General features: G+C 33.5%; 2 protein-coding genes across 2 annotated transcripts; both read left to right on the forward strand.

Annotated features, from left to right (window-relative positions):
- Positions 1-277: 277 nt before the first annotated feature.
- Positions 278-1,432, forward strand: LOC134246761 (uncharacterized). The gene has a single exon (XM_062729123.1). It carries the CDS (start codon positions 278-280, stop codon positions 1,430-1,432), a length of 1,155 nt encoding a protein of 384 aa, XP_062585107.1.
- A 6,320-nt stretch (positions 1,433-7,752) lies between these two features.
- LOC134246758 (polyadenylate-binding protein 4-like) lies at positions 7,753-16,860 on the forward strand. The gene is made up of 11 exons (XM_062729122.1): positions 7,753-8,232; positions 8,601-8,794; positions 8,961-9,076; positions 9,663-9,822; positions 10,407-10,484; positions 11,144-11,377; positions 14,155-14,358; positions 14,553-14,724; positions 14,856-15,130; positions 15,241-15,465; positions 16,021-16,860. Exons 1-11 carry the CDS (start codon positions 8,025-8,027, stop codon positions 16,090-16,092), a joined length of 1,938 nt encoding a protein of 645 aa, XP_062585106.1. The 5' UTR covers positions 7,753-8,024; the 3' UTR covers positions 16,093-16,860.
- Positions 16,861-19,540: the final 2,680 nt, after the last annotated feature.

Here is a 19,540-nt window from a genome sequence, read left to right on the forward strand (position 1 = left end):
AATAATATAAGGGTTATGTCTCGTGCTGAAACTCGATAATTTTAAGTTTTATTGCAAGAAAAATGTGCATTTAATTTGTGCAAAAAACCATGTGAGTTTAAAAAGTGCGTTGAACTGTAAACTTAAACTTTATTTAAATCAATTTTTATATTTATAGATTGGATTTTTCATTGGAATTCTATGCCAAAATCCCAATGATGTCCCTGGCACATTTTTAAAGAGTCATACTTTCGGCGACCTCTCTCCAATGCTGAAAAGATTTATAGAGCACAAAAATATGTCACCAGTGAATTTGCGACCAAAAAGTGTTTCAACATCTTTTAAAAGCATTCCGTCACAGAATCAAGCTAATAACATCGGAACATTTCGTCTAAGGCATGGTTCTGATGTGGCTCCATCAATAAATAATACCAAAGACGTCAGGGACCGGCTACATGTTGATCTTGAACCACAGCTCTCTCCATCATCTTTACACTCTGGATTACAATTGGCAGAGGCTATTCGACGGATCAAACAAAACTTTGTTCCAAATTTTAAGAACACAGATGACAACAGTTTAATTCGAATTATGCAAAATAGTGACATTCCTACTACAACCGAGGAAGATTCTAAAGGAGCAAACGTCTTTGACAGTTTTGGAATACTTTTAAAAGACGAACTCTCTGAAAGGAAAAGTGTGGTAGATCATTTAGATATTATCATAGCACCAACAGTGTTGTCTGGCGAGAGGAATGTTCCAGCATGGGTAACGAATTCAATCACAGAAAGGTTCAAGCATCCGTTCATGTCTGTGTTACATGATTCTTACACATCACAAACTTCTGAATTCACCAGTCAATCAGAATCTCTCGATGTTAATTCAAACCAACAAAGATTAAACGTTAAAGACAATAACATCTACGGTCGTCAGGATGATTTAGAAAAAATACTGGATTCCTTCTTTAAAGAAAATGTGAGAAAAATGCCTTGTTCTGTCAAATTGTATCCAGTTTATAGGGGAATTATGATAAATATAGGGAAAGAAATTCAAAAGAAGAACATTTCTTCTGAAGAAGATAAACTAGGGAAGCTTTTCGTTATGTTGTGGCTAGATCTAGAGATATGTGACCACATTAAATTGTCTAAAACACGATGGCTTGTAGAAAAGCTGAAAAAATATGAAGACAAGAAGTCGATAGACAATTCAAGGGAAACTACAAGATTGTCTAAAAATGTTATTAAAAAGAGGCAATTTTTGCAAAGAACTTTAAGGAAGCGATACAGATTTTATGAATCGTTCATACGACGCATGGAAAATAAAAAAAATAAAAAGAGAAGGAATCCTAACTTTCGACAAAATGAGTCAGACTCTCGGGGCCATTTTAGCAAAAACCGTTATAGTGGTGACTCGTCATCTACTTCTAGCGACGATTCACTGGAAGAAAGAGATTAAGATTCATTTTTGATAACTTTCTGTGAAAGTATCAACTACAAACTCGTGAATGTACTTTGTAAAGATTATTAATTTTTAATTTTGTAATTGTGGAATGCTTCACACAAGTTTATTGGTATGTTGTAATTCAATGTAATGTACTGTTTAAAATGTCTTTCATAAAGAAATGTTGTTATATGCATAAATACATGTATAATGAGCTAAAATGAAGTTTTTCGATGTTCATTTTTACTTAACTTCTTTATTTATATTTATCTTTATTTTGTTCAATGTTCTTCTTATTTTGTTTATGTCATTGCTAGGGATATTAAGTATTCATTTATTTGTCAAGCAATTTTGATAATTCGAACGCGAATCTTTAAGATTCGAATATATTTTTTGTTTAGTTTTAAATAAAAGAATCTAAATACGGGCAGTGCTGGAATTGACATTGTGTTATTTACTAGCAAGCAGCAATCCATTCCAGTTACCAGACTTCTCTTATTTCTTTTTATTACTTTTCGATTCTATTGATTTATAAAATTATAGGTATAATTCAGAAGAATAATTTAGTTTACCCTGATATCAAATTATTTGATTATATTTCAAGAGGATCTGTACTAAATGTAGTCACTTTGTCAAGAGAACATTTCGACATTATTAATTAATAATAATGATAATGATAATATAAATAATTTTAAAAAAATCGTCAGTCGGGATTCGACTTAATTTTAGAATATATTTCTTGAAAACGTCATTAATTCGACCACAGAGTTTACGAAATAGTAATTTTTTGATGATATCATTGTTTCATTAATTTTTTTCCCTACATTTAACGTAGACATACAGGCAAGTTGATGATAAAAAATGCAATACATGTATTGGCTTTCATAAGAATCCTCCTATGCATTTCAAGTTTCTCCTAAAGTTAACTGAAAATATAGAAAAAAAATAAGCAAGTCACTTTGTCCAGGTTTTGAAAAAAAAACATTTTGCCACATATCATGATACTTTGAGGTTGGCAATGGAATTCAATATGCATGTATCAACTATCAATAAGCCCAATTATATATTTGCTCCATTTGAAAACTTGTCCGATTTTCTTTTTGCTTATTCTAGTTAAAATGAAAAACATTTAAATACAATGATCGCAAGCAGTTTTCGGAGATGATATCAATAAACCACCAGGATATACCACAGGCACTTATGTTTCGTATACATGGCATCCCTACTTGTGTTAAAAATAAGAAGGGGTGTCCCGTATACAAAATAAGTGCCTGTAGAATATACAACTACTAGCAAAAAGTGCATATCCTTTCATATGGATCATGGTATTGGTAGAGTGACAGACAGTGGTCTGAGCAAGCTGTCAATTTTCCAAGCAAGTACACAGATGGTTCATAAGAAATGTTATACTCGCCAAATGCAAACAAAAGGCCAATGAGCCACATTGCTCACCTAAGATCATTACTGGTGGCTAGAAAGAAGAAATCAGTTCAGTATTGAACAAAGGAGGGGGCAAACTTTAATTTACACTACCTCAGAATGCTCCCTTCTCAACATTACTAATTAAGACATAACTGTTCCTAAACAGAAGAATTTTAAAGATTTTTCTTATGTTTTCCACCGTCACTGTAGCTCATTCTGTAGAGCCCTCGCTCTGTGATCGCGGGTTCGTGGTCGAAAACAAAGAGAAACCGTTCTCAGTCGGCGCTCGACACTATGAAGTGAAAGTTGCGGGTTCCTCGGATGAATTAAATTTGAAGCCCTTCGTCGCTATATGGTGAAGTCCCATTATGTTTGAGTGAAAAAATCTCGAACGGGATGTAAAACAACATACAGTCAATCTTAATAATGTTTTCCTGCGTAAACTCTTATTGTGGTTCCACCCTAAATTTGAATCTACACTACCTGAGGATGTTTCTGAAATTATATGACTCAACATGGCTCTGATGTTCTGAGCAAAATTTGATTTTTTTTCAAGATGATTCCTATCATTTTTCTTATGTAAAACTTACATAACTGACCCCTTTTGAACAGAGATGAAAGATGTTCAAGAAGTGTTTACTGTTACTTGAACATAATTTGAACAAACTTGATTCTACAGTACCTAAAATTGCTTCTGTATGACTAATAATGGCTTATTTGTTCTTGAGAAGATTTCAAAGATACTTCCTATAAACAAGCATTTCACAGTAAAAAAAAATTACCAAAAGAAAGTTTCAAAAATGTAATTAACCAAGCAGTACTAGTAATTAATGAAAAAAAAATTGCATTGAAGTCTATTGGGACAAGGCCATCTTAAAAAAAGTGTTTGGTTGCCCTCAACCGACTCGGTTTGAAAATCTTGAGTCGGTATGTAAGTAATTATTTTTCTCAGAAAATTTCAATGCTTTTTATAAATTCTATATTCCAGAGTACTTAAATAATATTTGCTTGGTTAAAAAAGTTTTGAGTAGTGCCAGTTTAGCCAGTCGGTTGGGAGAGGGCAACCAAACATTTTTTAAAGATGGTTAAAGGTTTTTTTTTTTTAAATGAAAATTCAAATAATAAGAATGTAAATAAATATTGTGGTGGAAAGATGCATTAAAATCGAATGACATTTGAAAACACTTTTTTAACCAGATGAGATTTCAAAATTAATTAAAGAGAGGGAGATAACCCTTACCAAAATTCAAGGCCATAAATTAGGACACATCCCACTCTTACATGGTATAAACTGAGTATTATACATTTGAACACCTATTATATGCACTAAATTTCATTGAGTTCTTTCCTATTAAGGATGGAATACCTTACTTCTTTCTTGCTTATACGGCATGCAGCTTCTTTCTATTGCGTCTGACTGCCTCAATTTACCTAAACTTTCCTTTATATACCCTTCGATTTGGCTAGTCTATTCCAAGGGTTGTCAGGACCTTCCATTATTTGAGGTCTTCAATGCGTTTATCCCAATGCCCTTTAACCACTACATCTGTATAAAACTAAAACGTTTAGCCCCCTATTGTGGCCCTGTCCTACCCCTTGCGGTCATGAATGGAACAAATGTGAATCTAGACTGCCTGAGGATACTTCTATTATAATATGACTTATTATGGCTTTGCTGTTCTAGAGAAGAAAATTTGAAAAAAAAATACATTTCCTATAAATTCCTATGTTAAATTTCGACTCTCTCTTGCGGTTCTATCCTACACCCGGGGATCACGATATAAATAAACTTGAATCTAAAGTATGTAAAAAAGCTTTCAAACAAGTTTCATTTTTTTCTTGCCTAGTGACTCTTTTAAAAGAAGAAGATTTTTAAAAGACGCCACCCAAATTTGACGAATGCTTTAATAATCTCCTCTTGAAAGAGGGCGCGGGACTTCCTGTAAACAAACTTTGATCCCCTTCACCAAAGGATGATTTGTTGTAAGTTTGGTTGAAAATTCTGGCCCAGTGGTTCTATAGAAGAAATCGAAAATGTGAAAAGTTTAAAGATGACAGACAGACATCGGACATTCTTTGTTCAGAAAAGCTCACACGAGCCTTAATGCTCACATCTCAGTAAAATTTTACTTCGTTTGGATGTACTTTTTAAAAATCTTAAAGTACTAAAATGGGGGATTTATATTTAAAAAAGCGTCATGTAATATACTGTATAAATTATTGAATCAATGAGATGACGTATGTATTCTATATGTATCATACATTTGAGTAGATACTTCAGTACATGTAATACAGCAGAGAAAAATACTAGTATGCTTTTTATATGAGAATTTGAGTGCACTTTCATCAGCATGTGAAATACGTTTGCAGTCAGGATCAATATACTGGAAGCCATAATATTGACATAGATTAAAAATATAGTACCAAGAGGGACTAAAATATTGCCTGTGGTACCAATGGGTGCAGTTTTGGTATTTACTGCCAAAAAAGTTATATCACTTATTCGAATAGGTGATATCACCTATTCAATTGATAATATAACCTATTCGAATAAGTGAGATCACCTATTCGAATAAGTGATATCACCTGTTCAAATAGGTGATATCACCTATTTCATTTGAATTGGTGATATCACCTATTCGAAAAGGTTATATCACTTACTCAAATAGGTGATATCACTTATTCGAATAGGTGATATATATCACCTATTCCTTTCGAATAGGTGATATCACTTATTCGAATAAGTGATATCACCTATTCAAATTGAAAGGTGGTATCACCTATTCGAAAAGGTGATATCACCTTATCAAATAGGTGTTATCACCTATTCAATTTAAATAGGTGATATCACCTATTCAGCACGAATAGGTGATATCACCTATTCATTTCCAATAGGTGATATCACCAATTCGAATAAGTGATATCACCTTTTCAAATAGGTGATATCACCTATTGAAAATAAATAGGTGATATCACTTATTCGAATGAGTGATATCACCTATTCAAACAGGTGACATCACTTTTCGCCAGTAAATACCAAAACGGCGCCTCAAAGGTACCCCACATTTTACTGTACCTGGGTCAGACATAGCATTTTTTTAATTGTACAAATTGCTTTCTATTATATATAGACAAGTAAGATCTAAACCAGTCTGTATTTCTTAATCCAATGGCATTAAGTTTTCTACATAAAATTTCGTGATATACAGTATCAAAAGCCTTTTGAAGGTCCAACATGGCCATACCTGTATATATTTCCATTTCTTATTTTTGTCTCTGTGATAACTCTTTGAAATTTAGCGGAGTTAATTTCTTGATAAACCTGTCGGAATGTAAATTAGGCAGGTCGAAAGGTCGGGAGTTGGGGAGGCTTAATATACATGCAAATCTCGTGCGCATCTGTCTCTGTGTCTGAGGCGAAGGATGCCAAATATGCATGAAAATCTCGTGCGGCTGCAATTGTGTTTGACGTCAGTGGGAGAGGGCTATGGAAAATGGCAAGGGAGTCTTCATGTAGTTTAAATCTATGTCAACATTTTAAAAATATAAATATACAATTTTATTTCACAGTGAAACGGAAATATAAGGAATCACTGTCTAGTTCGTATAGTATGCCAGGGACATCAACGATAGTGGGAAACATGGGATAATTTAAGCATAACGGGCTTCGCCCGTTATGCAAATTATCCCATGTTTCCCACTATCGTTGATGCCCTGGCATACTATACGAACTAGACAGTGATTCCTTAAATAAACCCTTTGACGTATTTCCTTGTATAAAATTATACAACTGGACTAAACAAGTTTCAGTAGTAAAAAGTCCTCTAAAACAAGACTGAAATTCATCCAAGATTTTATGATACACTTAATTTGTATATATTTCTTAGAATAGCTTTGGGAAAAATTAAATCAGTATTAAAGTAAATTAAGTCAGTTGCTTTATTATGTCTTATTTTTTCAAGACAACAATGATAGTGTTTCTAACTTGCATGTATATATTCTTCTGCGTGCTTGTGTGATTTTACATTTTCCATTACATTATAATTTATATGCATGCCAAAGCAAAAAATTAATCAAAAATTTCAGTAATTCTTTATTCTTGAAAATGCTATCTTTATTACCTCCATATCTAAAATTCCCCGTTGTGTTGTATAATAAGGTCTACATACAATCAATTAATGTACAAACTACCTTTTCAGTATTTTTGTTCATTTAAATCGACTTAATTTCCGCAAAAATTACTATTTCATTAATGTATTATGAATGGCTCAAAAAGATTTATAGTAGCAATCTTTTATTCCCCTTTGTATTTTTTTTAAAGATTAACGAAACAGAAGAAAAAATACAAACATGCAATAAATAAATATTTTTGATCAATAAAATCAGTAATTTGGAGCATAATACAGCGCGTTTTTCACTTATACTTATCATCTAGATATCTTTATAACTGCAAACATATATAATTATTTTACTTTACATAAGAATATAATTTCACTAAAAGTCACATTAAATTTCAAATCAAATACAAAATGCTTTAGGAATCATGATGTTTAAGCATGACAAAATTTCTTTTACGGAAAATATCCTGACAGATGTTTTTTTTTTCCTTTCCTTTCAATATTTCCGGGGCCAGGGGCAATATTACAGAAATGAGAAATCGCCACGTATTAACCATGTTAAATTTCCCGGTTTGTGTAAATGAGCGTTGACGTCACGGTGTAGTGATTCGAATCTAAAGCGAATTTTGAAAAGAATTGATGGGGCATTTTTATCATTATACAGTTGTTTTACCTTTGTTTTATCAACCACTTTATTATAATATAATGTTGAAGGTAAATTATAGCGCAAATAAACGTTTATCTAAGAACTATTTTTATGCGTAATCATTTCCGCTTTACATTTAATATATAGAGCACTACTATCGTCACTTCCTTTGAGTCCCTCTTCTCTCCACGCGAGGTCATAAGATAGTGTTGTGTGTAATATTTTAAATCACACACCACGGAAAAAAGTGGACAAAAAAACTAAAAAACTTTTTAAAAAACAACAAAAAAATACGAAAAACTTTTAAAATACCAAAAAAAGGTTTGAAACGGTAAGTTTTTAATCAGCTTTTTCAACACCAAGTCTCCAACGACATAACGCAATACTCGAGCGCCATATTGTTTGAAGAAAAGGAAGAAACATGTCTAATGCTAATATGAACCCAGCTGGTCCCAGCTACCCTATGGCTTCCTTATATGTTGGGGACCTTCACCCAGATGTCACCGAAGCTATGTTGTTTGAAAAGTTCTCTACGGCTGGTCCTGTCCTCAGCATTCGTGTATGCAGAGACATGATCACGAGGCGATCCCTGGGGTATGCGTACGTCAACTTTCAACAGCCTGCTGATGGTAAGTAATTGCAGTCGTAAAACTTAAAAACAAAAGCATCAATCCTAACATGAATAATCAGATAAAGCAGTAGTCAAGTTGGTATGAAATTTGTGGACTTGAGAATATATTTGGAATTGGAAGGCTTAACATTTCATGAACATATCTAGATGTACAGCAGCATGGATTTTGGAAGATATTAATTGGTACATAAAGGTCATTTTTTTGTCTTGCTAAAGAAACATATGGAATATTGTAAATGTACAGATGTAACACAGACTAAAAATAAAAAGCAAATTGCTGCAAATGATTGTCAATAACGTGGCTTTTGAGAAGAAATTATTTGTTTATATGTCTTAATATGAACAAATTGGTGTGTCTCATTTCAGCTGAGAGAGCTTTAGATACCATGAACTTTGACACCATCAAGGGACGACCAATCAGGATCATGTGGTCCCAGCGTGATCCATCCCTTAGAAAGTCTGGTGTTGGCAATGTCTTCATTAAGAATCTGGACAGGAGTATTGACAACAAAGCTCTCTATGATACATTTTCTGCATTTGGCAATATCTTGTCTTGCAAGGTATACAAGATTACGCTATGTTCATTATATGGACATGTATACATATATTACAAAAAATTCTTGCAAATAAATGAACTTCTGTGAATATTTTCTGATCATAGTTTTTGCAGTGATAGTATGATGTTAGATCTATTTCTTTATTCCTAAATTGAATGTTTCCTTTCAGATTGTGTGTGACGAACATGGGTCCAGAGGGTATGGGTTTGTACATTTTGAGACTGAAGAAGCTGCCAGAAGTGCCATTGAGAAGGTGAATGGCATGTTGCTGAATGGAAAGAAAGTGTAAGTACTCTGCTGGGCCGTGCAGCTACTTTTTGATAGTCTGTCAAGCAAAGTATATCTATTTACAACTTTTTTTCAACAAAACCTTATTTTTATTCAGTGGCAAATACATTTTATTTTAATTGATGGGCATATTAATTTTAAGAGAATTATTTTGAATAAGTTAATTATCTGTTTAGTCAAAAATAAGTGAAGTAAACTCAAGTGAGTTATTAAATCTTGTTTCCATCACGCCCCTGACTAGATGAAATGATGAAAACTGAGCATTGGGCTATGAAAGCTTATGATTCCATTGCTTTATCTGACCATCTGAAGGATTTAATCATTAATACAAAGAGCAATCTCAACTCCTGCCAGAATAAGGCTGAATTTATAATTTACTGCAGTAGTTAACAAATTAAATCTAAAATTGTTGAAACCATAGAGTGTAAGATATGACTATTTTAAGAGTTTTCGTCATTTTAAGAGTTTTTGTTTATCATTCTATTTCATTTTTCAGAATAGGACTTTACGATTTCACCAGCAAATAGGACTCTTTTTTTTTCTTCATCAAACTTTTTAAAAATTTAAACCCGTGATGTTACAGGTTTGTAGGCCGATTCATGAGCAGGCGAGAAAGGCTTGAAGTGCTTGGTGACAAGATGAGGAAGTTCAACAATGTTTATGTGAAAAACTTCAGTGAAGAAATTGATGATGAAAAACTGAGGGAAATGTTCGAACCTTATGGCAAGATCATCAGTGCTAAAGTAAGTCAACTGAAGAAGAGAGGTACTGTGAGCACTAAGCACTCTTTCAATTTAAGAATGTTTAAAACTATGATGACTTCACCTTAACTCTTGTGGAATTGCAAGGAAATAAACTTTGGTTTAAAAAATATTAGATGTGGAATCCCATGATGATTTGATGAGAACTGAGCATTGGGCTATGAAAATCCTGTGATTCCATTGCTATTTCTGATCATCTAGAAGTCTTGATCCATGTATTGAGTAATCTTTGTTATGTAAGAATCTGAGTCATGAATCCGAAAAATTAGTGTAATAATAAGAATGACTGGTCAATAAATGCAATTATGAATTTGCTTTTGATAAAAGTATTTCATATGTGCTGAAGTACGGTCAGATTTGTCGTTGATTTTTGGTAGTAATGGGTAAAGATTATGGATCTTAAAGGCATAAAATAAAGTTGCACATAGCATCATCTGATGTGACACAATCAATTATATGCCTCATAGAAAATTTTTTCAGGAACCCTGGATGCATACATGGTTTCATAATTTTTTTTTGTCATTGTGATCATGAACTCATATTAAAACTGGCCAATAATTTTGCAGGTGATGACCGATGATTCCTCAGGAAAAGGTAGAGGATTTGGATTTGTTAGCTTTGAAGATCCAGAGGCTGCTGAGAAGGTAAGCACATAATTTGACATAGAGAACTTAATAGTTAATACTTTTCGAGCATTTAGGACATAACAGACTTGTCAAAATCCACCAGTTCTGTCAGCAAGGCGGGTAAAAAAATTGTCTGGACTGATAACATTTTTGAAGATGTCGGTCCAGATAACCATTTGAAAAAAATCAAGCATGATGAAAATTTGATAAAAGTTGGGATCGTTGTGCGCAACTTAAGGTCACAAACACACAAAAGATGGCTGTGTATAAGGCGAGTCGACGATGGTCGATTTAATGTGTTATAGCAAAGTCATAAAACATTATTTATGTTCATGTTAAAGACACTCTATCCCAAGAAAGAAAATTTTTTAGATAGAAGGCTGTTGAAAATTAGAAAGGGAATTTTGGTGCTTTATTAACATTCCTTTATCAGTGTCATAATAAGGTATATGTATCTGGTCTGAGAAAACTTTGAATAGTCTGACAGAACATTTGTTTTTGCCAGACCATATGTCAGACAGTGATTTAAAAATTTCAACAAGTCTGCAGATTCAAGGGATATAAGCTTTATTCTCTGCTTTAGTGACCCAGTAAATTGGAATAAGTATTGAAGGATAATTTGCTCTGTACAAACATTTTTAATGAAAAGTGAAAACAGTAACATCATGATTTTTTAGGCTGTTGATGCACTGAATGGAAATGAGTTTAGTGGAAAGGTGCTGTATGCGGGACGTGCTCAGAAGAAAATCGAGCGCCAGGCTGAGCTAAAAGAGAAGTTTGAACGCATCAGGATGGAAAGAATTAATAGGTACCAGGGAGTCAACCTGTATGTAAAGAACCTTGATGACAACATTGATGATGAAAGATTACGAAAAGAATTTGCTCAGTTTGGTACCATTACCAGTGCCAAGGTAAGATGTGATATTTCATCAGTGAAGCAGTGCATGCATGTTGAATGTTTATTAAATCATATAATTGAAGAACACGATAAACATCTGGCATATACATGAATCCCAAAACCAATTTGATTTTTTTTCCCTGTAAATCCTCTTCAAAATTGTCTAACATGTATCTTCGAAGATGAAAAGACAGACTTCAGAATAATTTTATATGGATCCAAAGGACCCACAGAAAAAAGGTTTTACAAGGGGTGATCAAAAAGTTCGTAAACTATCTCTATATCTACAAAACCACAATTCAGATTAGAATGAAATTCGGTACACACATAGCCATACACAAGGTCTATAAATAGCATTCTGAATAAAGTTTCTCTCCTTGTTTGTCACAATGTGAAAATGACGTCACTATTTGGGTCACTTGTGACGAAAAATGGTTGTCTCAGTCGAACTCGTTCAACAAATGACTGTACAAATTATTGTAATATCTTTGAAATCCCTCTACAGTTTCATATAATAATTTGTACACAGTTTATTGAGATAAATGAGTTCCTATAAATTCAATTAATGATTGGATTAATCGTTTAGTGAAGGAAGGCTGATGGTTAAAAAGCCCAGTGAAAGCAAGTTTGAAAAGATATGTATTTTTAATTAAGCAATTTGCTATCAAAGACCTCCAATTAGCTCTTTGAAAAATAGTTGAATATTTGAACAATGATATAAGTATTAAATACCTAAGATATCGTTTACTTTAGATTTTAAACATATTAGATATGATAAAAAGGATGCACCCATTTTATCCACCTTGAATAAAGGTCTCTCCTGAGACAGAAGATTTGTGTTTTAAAGGTCGCCATGTCCACCCATTCTTGCCGAGATATGACCATTTCTGACAAATTAACTGTTCTTGTCATAAAAATTAACTCACATGGAAAGAAATATAAAACTCGGAAAAATCTTTCAACTTTTGTGACAGAAGGCTACGGAGGGGGTCACGTAACCGCCAATATCACGTGATTCGCGCATGCGCAGAACGGTGGTTGATGTGCATTAAAATCGGGGAGGATTAATTTAAAATATAATCAACATTAAAACCAAATATTGTTTCTTGTATGGAAGTTATTCAATTAGTTTGCGAACTTTTTGATCACCCCTCGTATACAAGTTTTAATGCAGCCTAGGCCCCAAAATGAAAGCGTGAAATATTTTTGGTACTATAAACTTTATTGGTTATCTCCGCAAGTCTTGGTCTCGAACAGAATTTTACTTGGTTGTGTAAAAAAAAGTTCAGAAATAAGTATATTCTTTATGAAAAAGCAGATTAAAATAAATGATAAAAATAACTATCTATCTCAAATCTAATTTCCTTTAAAGACTTGTTAGTCATTTTATTTGATTATCCAACCAAAATGCAGGAAAGATATACAGTATACAACAAGTACAACATAATGTAAATGCATAAACCTATGTCCAATTTATCTCCCAACAAACTATCGTCAGTGTAAAGGAATGCAAAGGACCCATTTAGTCATACTACTTTAGAGAGTCCTGTTTGAACTGCGACAAAACCGGCACTAATTTTGAACACTGCTTCAATTAGTACTGGACAGGTAAAGATAAAACAAATGTTAAAGCTTCATTACATAGATAAAATTCAAATCACGGTAGGGCCACAAATGTACATTTATTTTATGAATATATAGGAAAAATTTTGAGAGGAGCAAAGCTTGTAGAGTAGATTCACATTGTTCAAATCAGGACCCTCGGGGGTAGACTGAGGTCCCAGTAAGCTATCAAAGTAAAACAAAGAAATATGTAGAAATCTTAAAAAATCCTTTCTTAAGAATAGCAAGGTCATCATTAAGCATATAATACGGAAACATCTTCTGATGATAGATTTGAAATAAGTGTAATTTACAAACCCAGTAACCGGGGTTAGATTTCATCGTGGACTAGCCCTTCCCTAGGTGGGTGAAATGAAATGCTTCTCTCAATAGCTAGCTTGGTGCGTTATATCTACCAAGTATATTGAAGATGCTACAGTCCTTAGCCATTGTCATACTGATGCAGTTACATAAAGCATGCTCTTCTATCAAGAATAATCAAATTTATAGAGAAAAAACTTTTTTCAAGTGAATTAGTTAAGATTAGACTTTTCGATTCTTCTTCTAAAAATTGTTGTTTGTGGGGAATTACAAACATACCCACTCTGTTGGGAATATTGGATTTGAGTTATACCATGAAATTTCATCTGTTCTAAAAGTAACAACAAATATTTTTTTAGGATATGGACTATGGACTGTGTTACAAATAAATATAAATGTTGTTACGTTTTTGATCCTGCTGTAAGAAACGTAAGGAGTTAAATTTTTGTCATACTTTTTAACTATGAATAAGATTATCATAGGTCTCTATTTTGGTAATTGCATTGCTAATTTTTAGTCTCGAAATTGTTTTTGGCATTTGGAATAGCATCAGACTTTCGGATCAGTAATAAATAGAGAATAAAAGATTATATAGGTTAAAAGGTTCCATTTCTCTTCTTTTAAAACTATACATGCACTTCAGCTGTAAATCATTCAAATTTTAAACCCAGTACCCTGGGGTTAGGAATTTTTTAGACTGACCCCTCCCTAGCATGGGTGAAATTACTAGCACCTAACCAATTTTGTGCCAAGTCTAAAGAAATGACATGGCATTATATGGGTGCTTACAATTATAAAAACTTTTAATGTTCTTTTATTATGTTCAGTGTTGGGTATGGTTATTAAAAATTATCAATGTGATTTCAGGTCATGTCAGAGGGAGGCAGATCCAAAGGCTTTGGATTTGTATGCTTCAGTTCCCCTGAAGAAGCTACCAAAGCTGTGACTGAAATGAATGGAAGAATTGTGGTGGCAAAGCCCTTGTATGTTGCTTTAGCTCAGAGGAAGGAGGACCGTAAGGCTCACCTTGCCTCCCAGTACATGCAGCGTATTACAAGCATGCGAATGCAGGTAAGATTAAAGTATCTATTTTGAAACATCCAGATAATTTAATGTGTAAGCAAGAATTGCAGCCTTGAATTAACGTGTACTTGTAATGGACTGGGTTCAATATTATGCAAAGGTCTGAAAGAAAAAAAAATGTTAGAAATTTCTGTATGCCATAAAAAATTTGCAAGATAAACACATGGAATTCATTAATTTAGGGACAACAAATGGGACAGGTCAGCCAGATGTTCCAACCAGGTGGGGCTGGATACTTTGTCCCAACAATGCCTCAAACTCAGAGATTCTATGCTCCCAATAACATGCCAACCATGAGAACTAATCCAAGATGGCAGACAACAACTGTAAGACCAACCGGTCAGCCTGCAAGTGGTAAGGGGATAACTGGCTTTACACCCCCCCCCCCCCCCACAAAAAAAAAATACAATTTAGATTTAAAATTTAATCATGATATCAAAGATGAAACTAAGAGGACAGATTTATAATTTCCAATCATCTCGTAGGATTCCAGACCATGCCAGGAGCTCCACAAATGAGACAGCAGAGGCCCACAGGTCAGACCAACATACGTACTGGAGTAGGCGCTCGTCCCATCACTGGTCAGTCAGGAACACCAAACACACAGCAGCGCATGCCTGTCAGTCAGCAGGTGCCTGGACGCCCCCAGGGAGGACAACCCAGTGTGCCGGCAGCCGCAAACCGCCAGGCAGGCTACAAGGGATACAGTGCTGGTCATATGATGAAGCAGCATCAAGGACAAAATCCAGGAATGCAGCAGGTCAGTCAAAAGATTGTAAATAATGTTCTAATAGTGTGGAATTGAGTTGATTGATTGCTTTTTTAACAGACTGGGAGATTGTATTAAAAACATTGTAAAATTTATCATAGACTCCACCACAAGCTGTGATTGTCCAGGGACAGGATCCACTTACTGCCACCATGTTGGCCACCGCTCCACCACAGGAGCAGAAACAGATGTTGGGAGAGCGCTTGTTCCCTCTCATCTCCACTATGTTCCCAGACATGGCAGGAAAGATCACTGGCATGTTGCTGGAAATCGACAACTCTGAGCTGCTGCACATGTTGGAATCTCAGGAGTCGCTAGAGGCTAAGGTAAACATACTGTTAAATAAAAAACAAACAATGAAAGAAATAAGAATTGGACTTTATTTCATCAAGGTGAGGGTTTTACAGTAAAACTTGTTTAGTACGAACATGGATATAGGGAAGTCAACTTGGATCCCCAGCTACATAAATTTAACCAATGCATGATTATAACAAATTTCGGATATAGCAAAGTAGTTTCAAACATCCCATTGACTTTGTTATAACCCAATTTTGCTGTAATAGATCTATATATTCAATTTTAAATCTTTAATTTGTAAACACCACCCTACAATGATGCATTAAATTGTCTACCACCACACTGCAGAATAGAAAAATAACATCCTCCTTCTCCCTTCCGAAATTAGAAGTTTTGAATAATCTAGATTTATAAACAATGGACTAGTACTAGTACCTGGTATTAGAGATAATGGTTCAAAGATGACAAAGTTCAACTGTATATCAATCAGGCATCCAATTTTTGTGTCATTTCCGATAAAAAGCTTTATATGCAGGTATTTTCATTTATAGGGGCTCTGATATTAAATTCTCTTTACCTTTTAGGTGAAGGAAGCTGTTGCTGTCTTGCAAGCTCACCAAGCTAAAGAAACAGCTACAACTGCTAAACCAGAATAAACTGGTGAAACGTCTACCAACAACTAGAGATGGGTGTAAATAGAAACATGACAATTCAATACATCAACATCATAGTACACCAATCTGATATATATATATACAGCTGGAGTGTTTTGTAAATAAGGAACATCACATTTAAAATTGTTTTTATTGGTGGTTGGTTCAAAATTATCCGTTGCTGTTTTTGGCTAGACTGTTGACAAAATTCTTTGAAATTGTTAAATGAGGTTACATATTGTTCTTTGCTAATAATTTTAAAGCATAAATTATTTGACAGAAAATGAAATGTGATTGTTTGATTATTAACTGCTTCCTTTCAACAAACAAAAACAAAAAAAAAAATCAAAAAAATTGCAAAATATTGTGTAAAACAGCAACGCATAAAAATTGTATAAATGTTATTGGTTTCTGTAACTCTTTCTCGTTTCATTTAATTTTTATATAAAAATTTTACAATTAACAAAATTAGTTATATCCTGGTTAAAAACGAGAAGGGGTTAATCTTTCCAGAAAGAAACAAGAATTTTTGTTTTAGTTTATATAATTTTTTATAATGAGCACAGCATGGAAACGGTTCCACAAAGCATTGAGAGTCGGATACTCTATGATGACTTCACCGGTTGTGGAACCCAGACTTTATTGCTGTGTTTGATTTAAGTTTTGAAAACAAGCATGTAAACATCTACTACTACAAGAAACAGAGGAGAGGGTCTTTGGATTCAGTTAATAATCAACTAATGCATTTTATAAATAAATTTCCGTTTCAAACCTTTGTGTTTTGTTGTTATTTATTATGCTCTAGTATTTAGTTGAAGTTTCATTAGGTCACCTGGGTAAACTCAGGTGACCTATTGCTATTTGTTTTTATCTGTCGTACATCCTTCGTGAACTTTTGAACATTTTTAGCTTCTTCTCTAGAACCACTGAACCAATTTCAACCAAATTTGGTTTACAGCATCTATAGGTGAAAGGGGACAAAAATTGTGAATTTCATGGTCCCTGCCCCCCTGGGGCCTGCGGGGTGGGGCCAAAACCTAAAATTAATGCAGTCTTTAAAAATTGTGAATTTCATGGCCCCTGGGTCAGGGGTTCTGGTGTTAGGGCAAGGCTTTATTGATTATAATTCTTTGAAAATCTTCTCCTCTGCTCCTGGGTATTAAAGAAAGTGGGCGCACTAGATGGGCAGTCGGCAGGAATCATTGACACGAAACAATTCGGATTTAAATGTCCAAGAACCAAGTAGTTTTAATACATATCTTATACAATGAACCTAGAAACTTCATTGGAATGGATTTCCGTCTAATGTTTGTTTATTTGTAAATAATTTTTTTTTAATTAAAAGGTGTCATGAAAGATAAATTATCTATGCTGGATACATTTAATAGAATATAATAGAAGTCTAACACTAAATAATTTTTGTGCTCACTTTTCAAATGAACTGAAAATAATGAATGTAATAGAAAGATCGAAGTTGTTAATTTTTTAAAATTAATTCAATATTTTTTCATCAGGTGTAACTTTGTAGTTACAAGTTCTCAATGTTTATTTCTGTCTGGGAACGCTAGCACTATAAATGACAAAACGCATTGAAATATAAAACAATTAATTAAAAAAAATTATAAAACATAACTTTGAAACTTTATTCAAGGAGTATTTTTTTTTACTACCAATTCAAAAATTTTAAGCAAAAATAAAAAATAAAATAAAATAAAATAAATCACTGTATTCGAACCTAAAATGCTGCGTCTATCTTGCTCGAATCCAGCGACAAACCAATGTAGCTACCGCGGGACACTATCTATAGATTGTATTTAACTCATTATTTAAAGCCAAAGTCCTATATAATTGGACTTAGTCAATTTTCTACCAGAAAATAAATAGAAAAAGTTTCGATTTTGGTATTTCTGGGTCGTCTCTCCATTTTTTAAACAACTGGAATAAATTTTACGCTGAAAAATACACTGATAACGCATTTAAAATTCGTGGAGAGAAGACCCAGAAACAACAAAATAAATGAAAAACGGTTATAAAAATGTCAATTTTTGCATCATTTGACTCGTATGGCTATATTCAGGGGCATATTCAAATAAAACCAAACATATTTAACTGAAAATTTGCCCATTTTACATTCACCTACGACACAGTCATTGGCTAGGTTTTGAAAAAAAAATGTATAAATCAATGAAAATTTTTTATTCTTTTTATGAGCCACTATTCCTGCCGAATCCGCATTTAAAGCGCCCACTTTCTTAAGTACATAATTATGATTAACAAGAGTGCATCTTCGAAAATTGTGAATTTTATGGCCCCAGGGTCGGCCTCTGGTGTAGGGGGGGGGGGTCTCTATTGATCGTATAGTGAAAATGCATTAATTCTTCAAAAATCTTCCCCTCTGCTCCTGGGGCCCGTTTTACGAAAGAACTTGCAACTAAGACCAAAAACTTTAGCTGATTGTTAAGAGCCATTCTCTGTAATGATTTGAAATTTTATGTAGGAGCTGTGGCACGCATAGTCTCAGAATTTCTCCAAACTCTCTATGATAAAAGTCATTGATACCCTAAACTGAAATCAGGCAAAAATTGGTTGCTATGTTTTATAGTTACCATGGCAACATGTCTTAAAGATCGAAAAATGGCATTTTTTAACATGTTTAGAGACCCATAGTTAACATTTGCGGCAAAGCAAACAATTGGCAATGACTGTTTCCAAAAGTTGAAGGTCAGATGTCTCAAATGCATGATAAACATGTTTGGTAAATCAACTATTACATACGTTACTATGGTAACAAAATATTCAAAAGTAATAAAAATAATGAATTTTAGAAAGTCATTAACGTAGAAATAAAAAGCAATCATAGGATGAAATGTGACCAAATAATAGAAAAAAGAGCCTTGAAAGATATACCAAGAACAAAATATGATATTTCATTTCGGTTGGCAATGGTTGCCAAGGTTTTTATACCACAGAGAGCCTTCAAAGTAACACTCTGTATGTTTAAATCTGATCCTATCTTTTAAAAAAGCACATTTCCTCAAAACTAATGATCAATTTTATAAGATGTTGGTGTGCTCCAAATTTTCCCATTTAAAAACAATTCAGATTATATTCTTTAAATAGAGCGTTGCTATGGAAATAAGCAGAAAATATATGCTTAAAAACCTGATACGTACCCTGAAATGTAGATTCCCAAAACTTTTATGATTGATATTTATTAACAGCTAACTTGACTTTTAATTTTGACTATCATCCAATCTCTAAGTGGATGCAAGAAGTTGGCACACAGGGTTTAATATTGATATAAAGTTCACAAAATCGAACATTTTCCCTTCTTGGTAACCATAGCAACAATGTTGTTTTATTCATCAAATTTTATCAATATATGATATTCAACTTCAGTTCTAACAAATAAGTATATTCAAGCTGAGTCCTTTAATTTGTTTCTTGATTA

The sequence above is a fragment of the Saccostrea cucullata genome, unplaced genomic scaffold, assembly GCF_032062105.1.
Source record: "Saccostrea cucullata isolate Sc308-1 unplaced genomic scaffold, CSIRO_AGI_Scuc_v1 ctg9349, whole genome shotgun sequence".
NCBI lineage: Eukaryota > Metazoa > Mollusca > Bivalvia > Ostreida > Ostreidae > Saccostrea > Saccostrea cuccullata.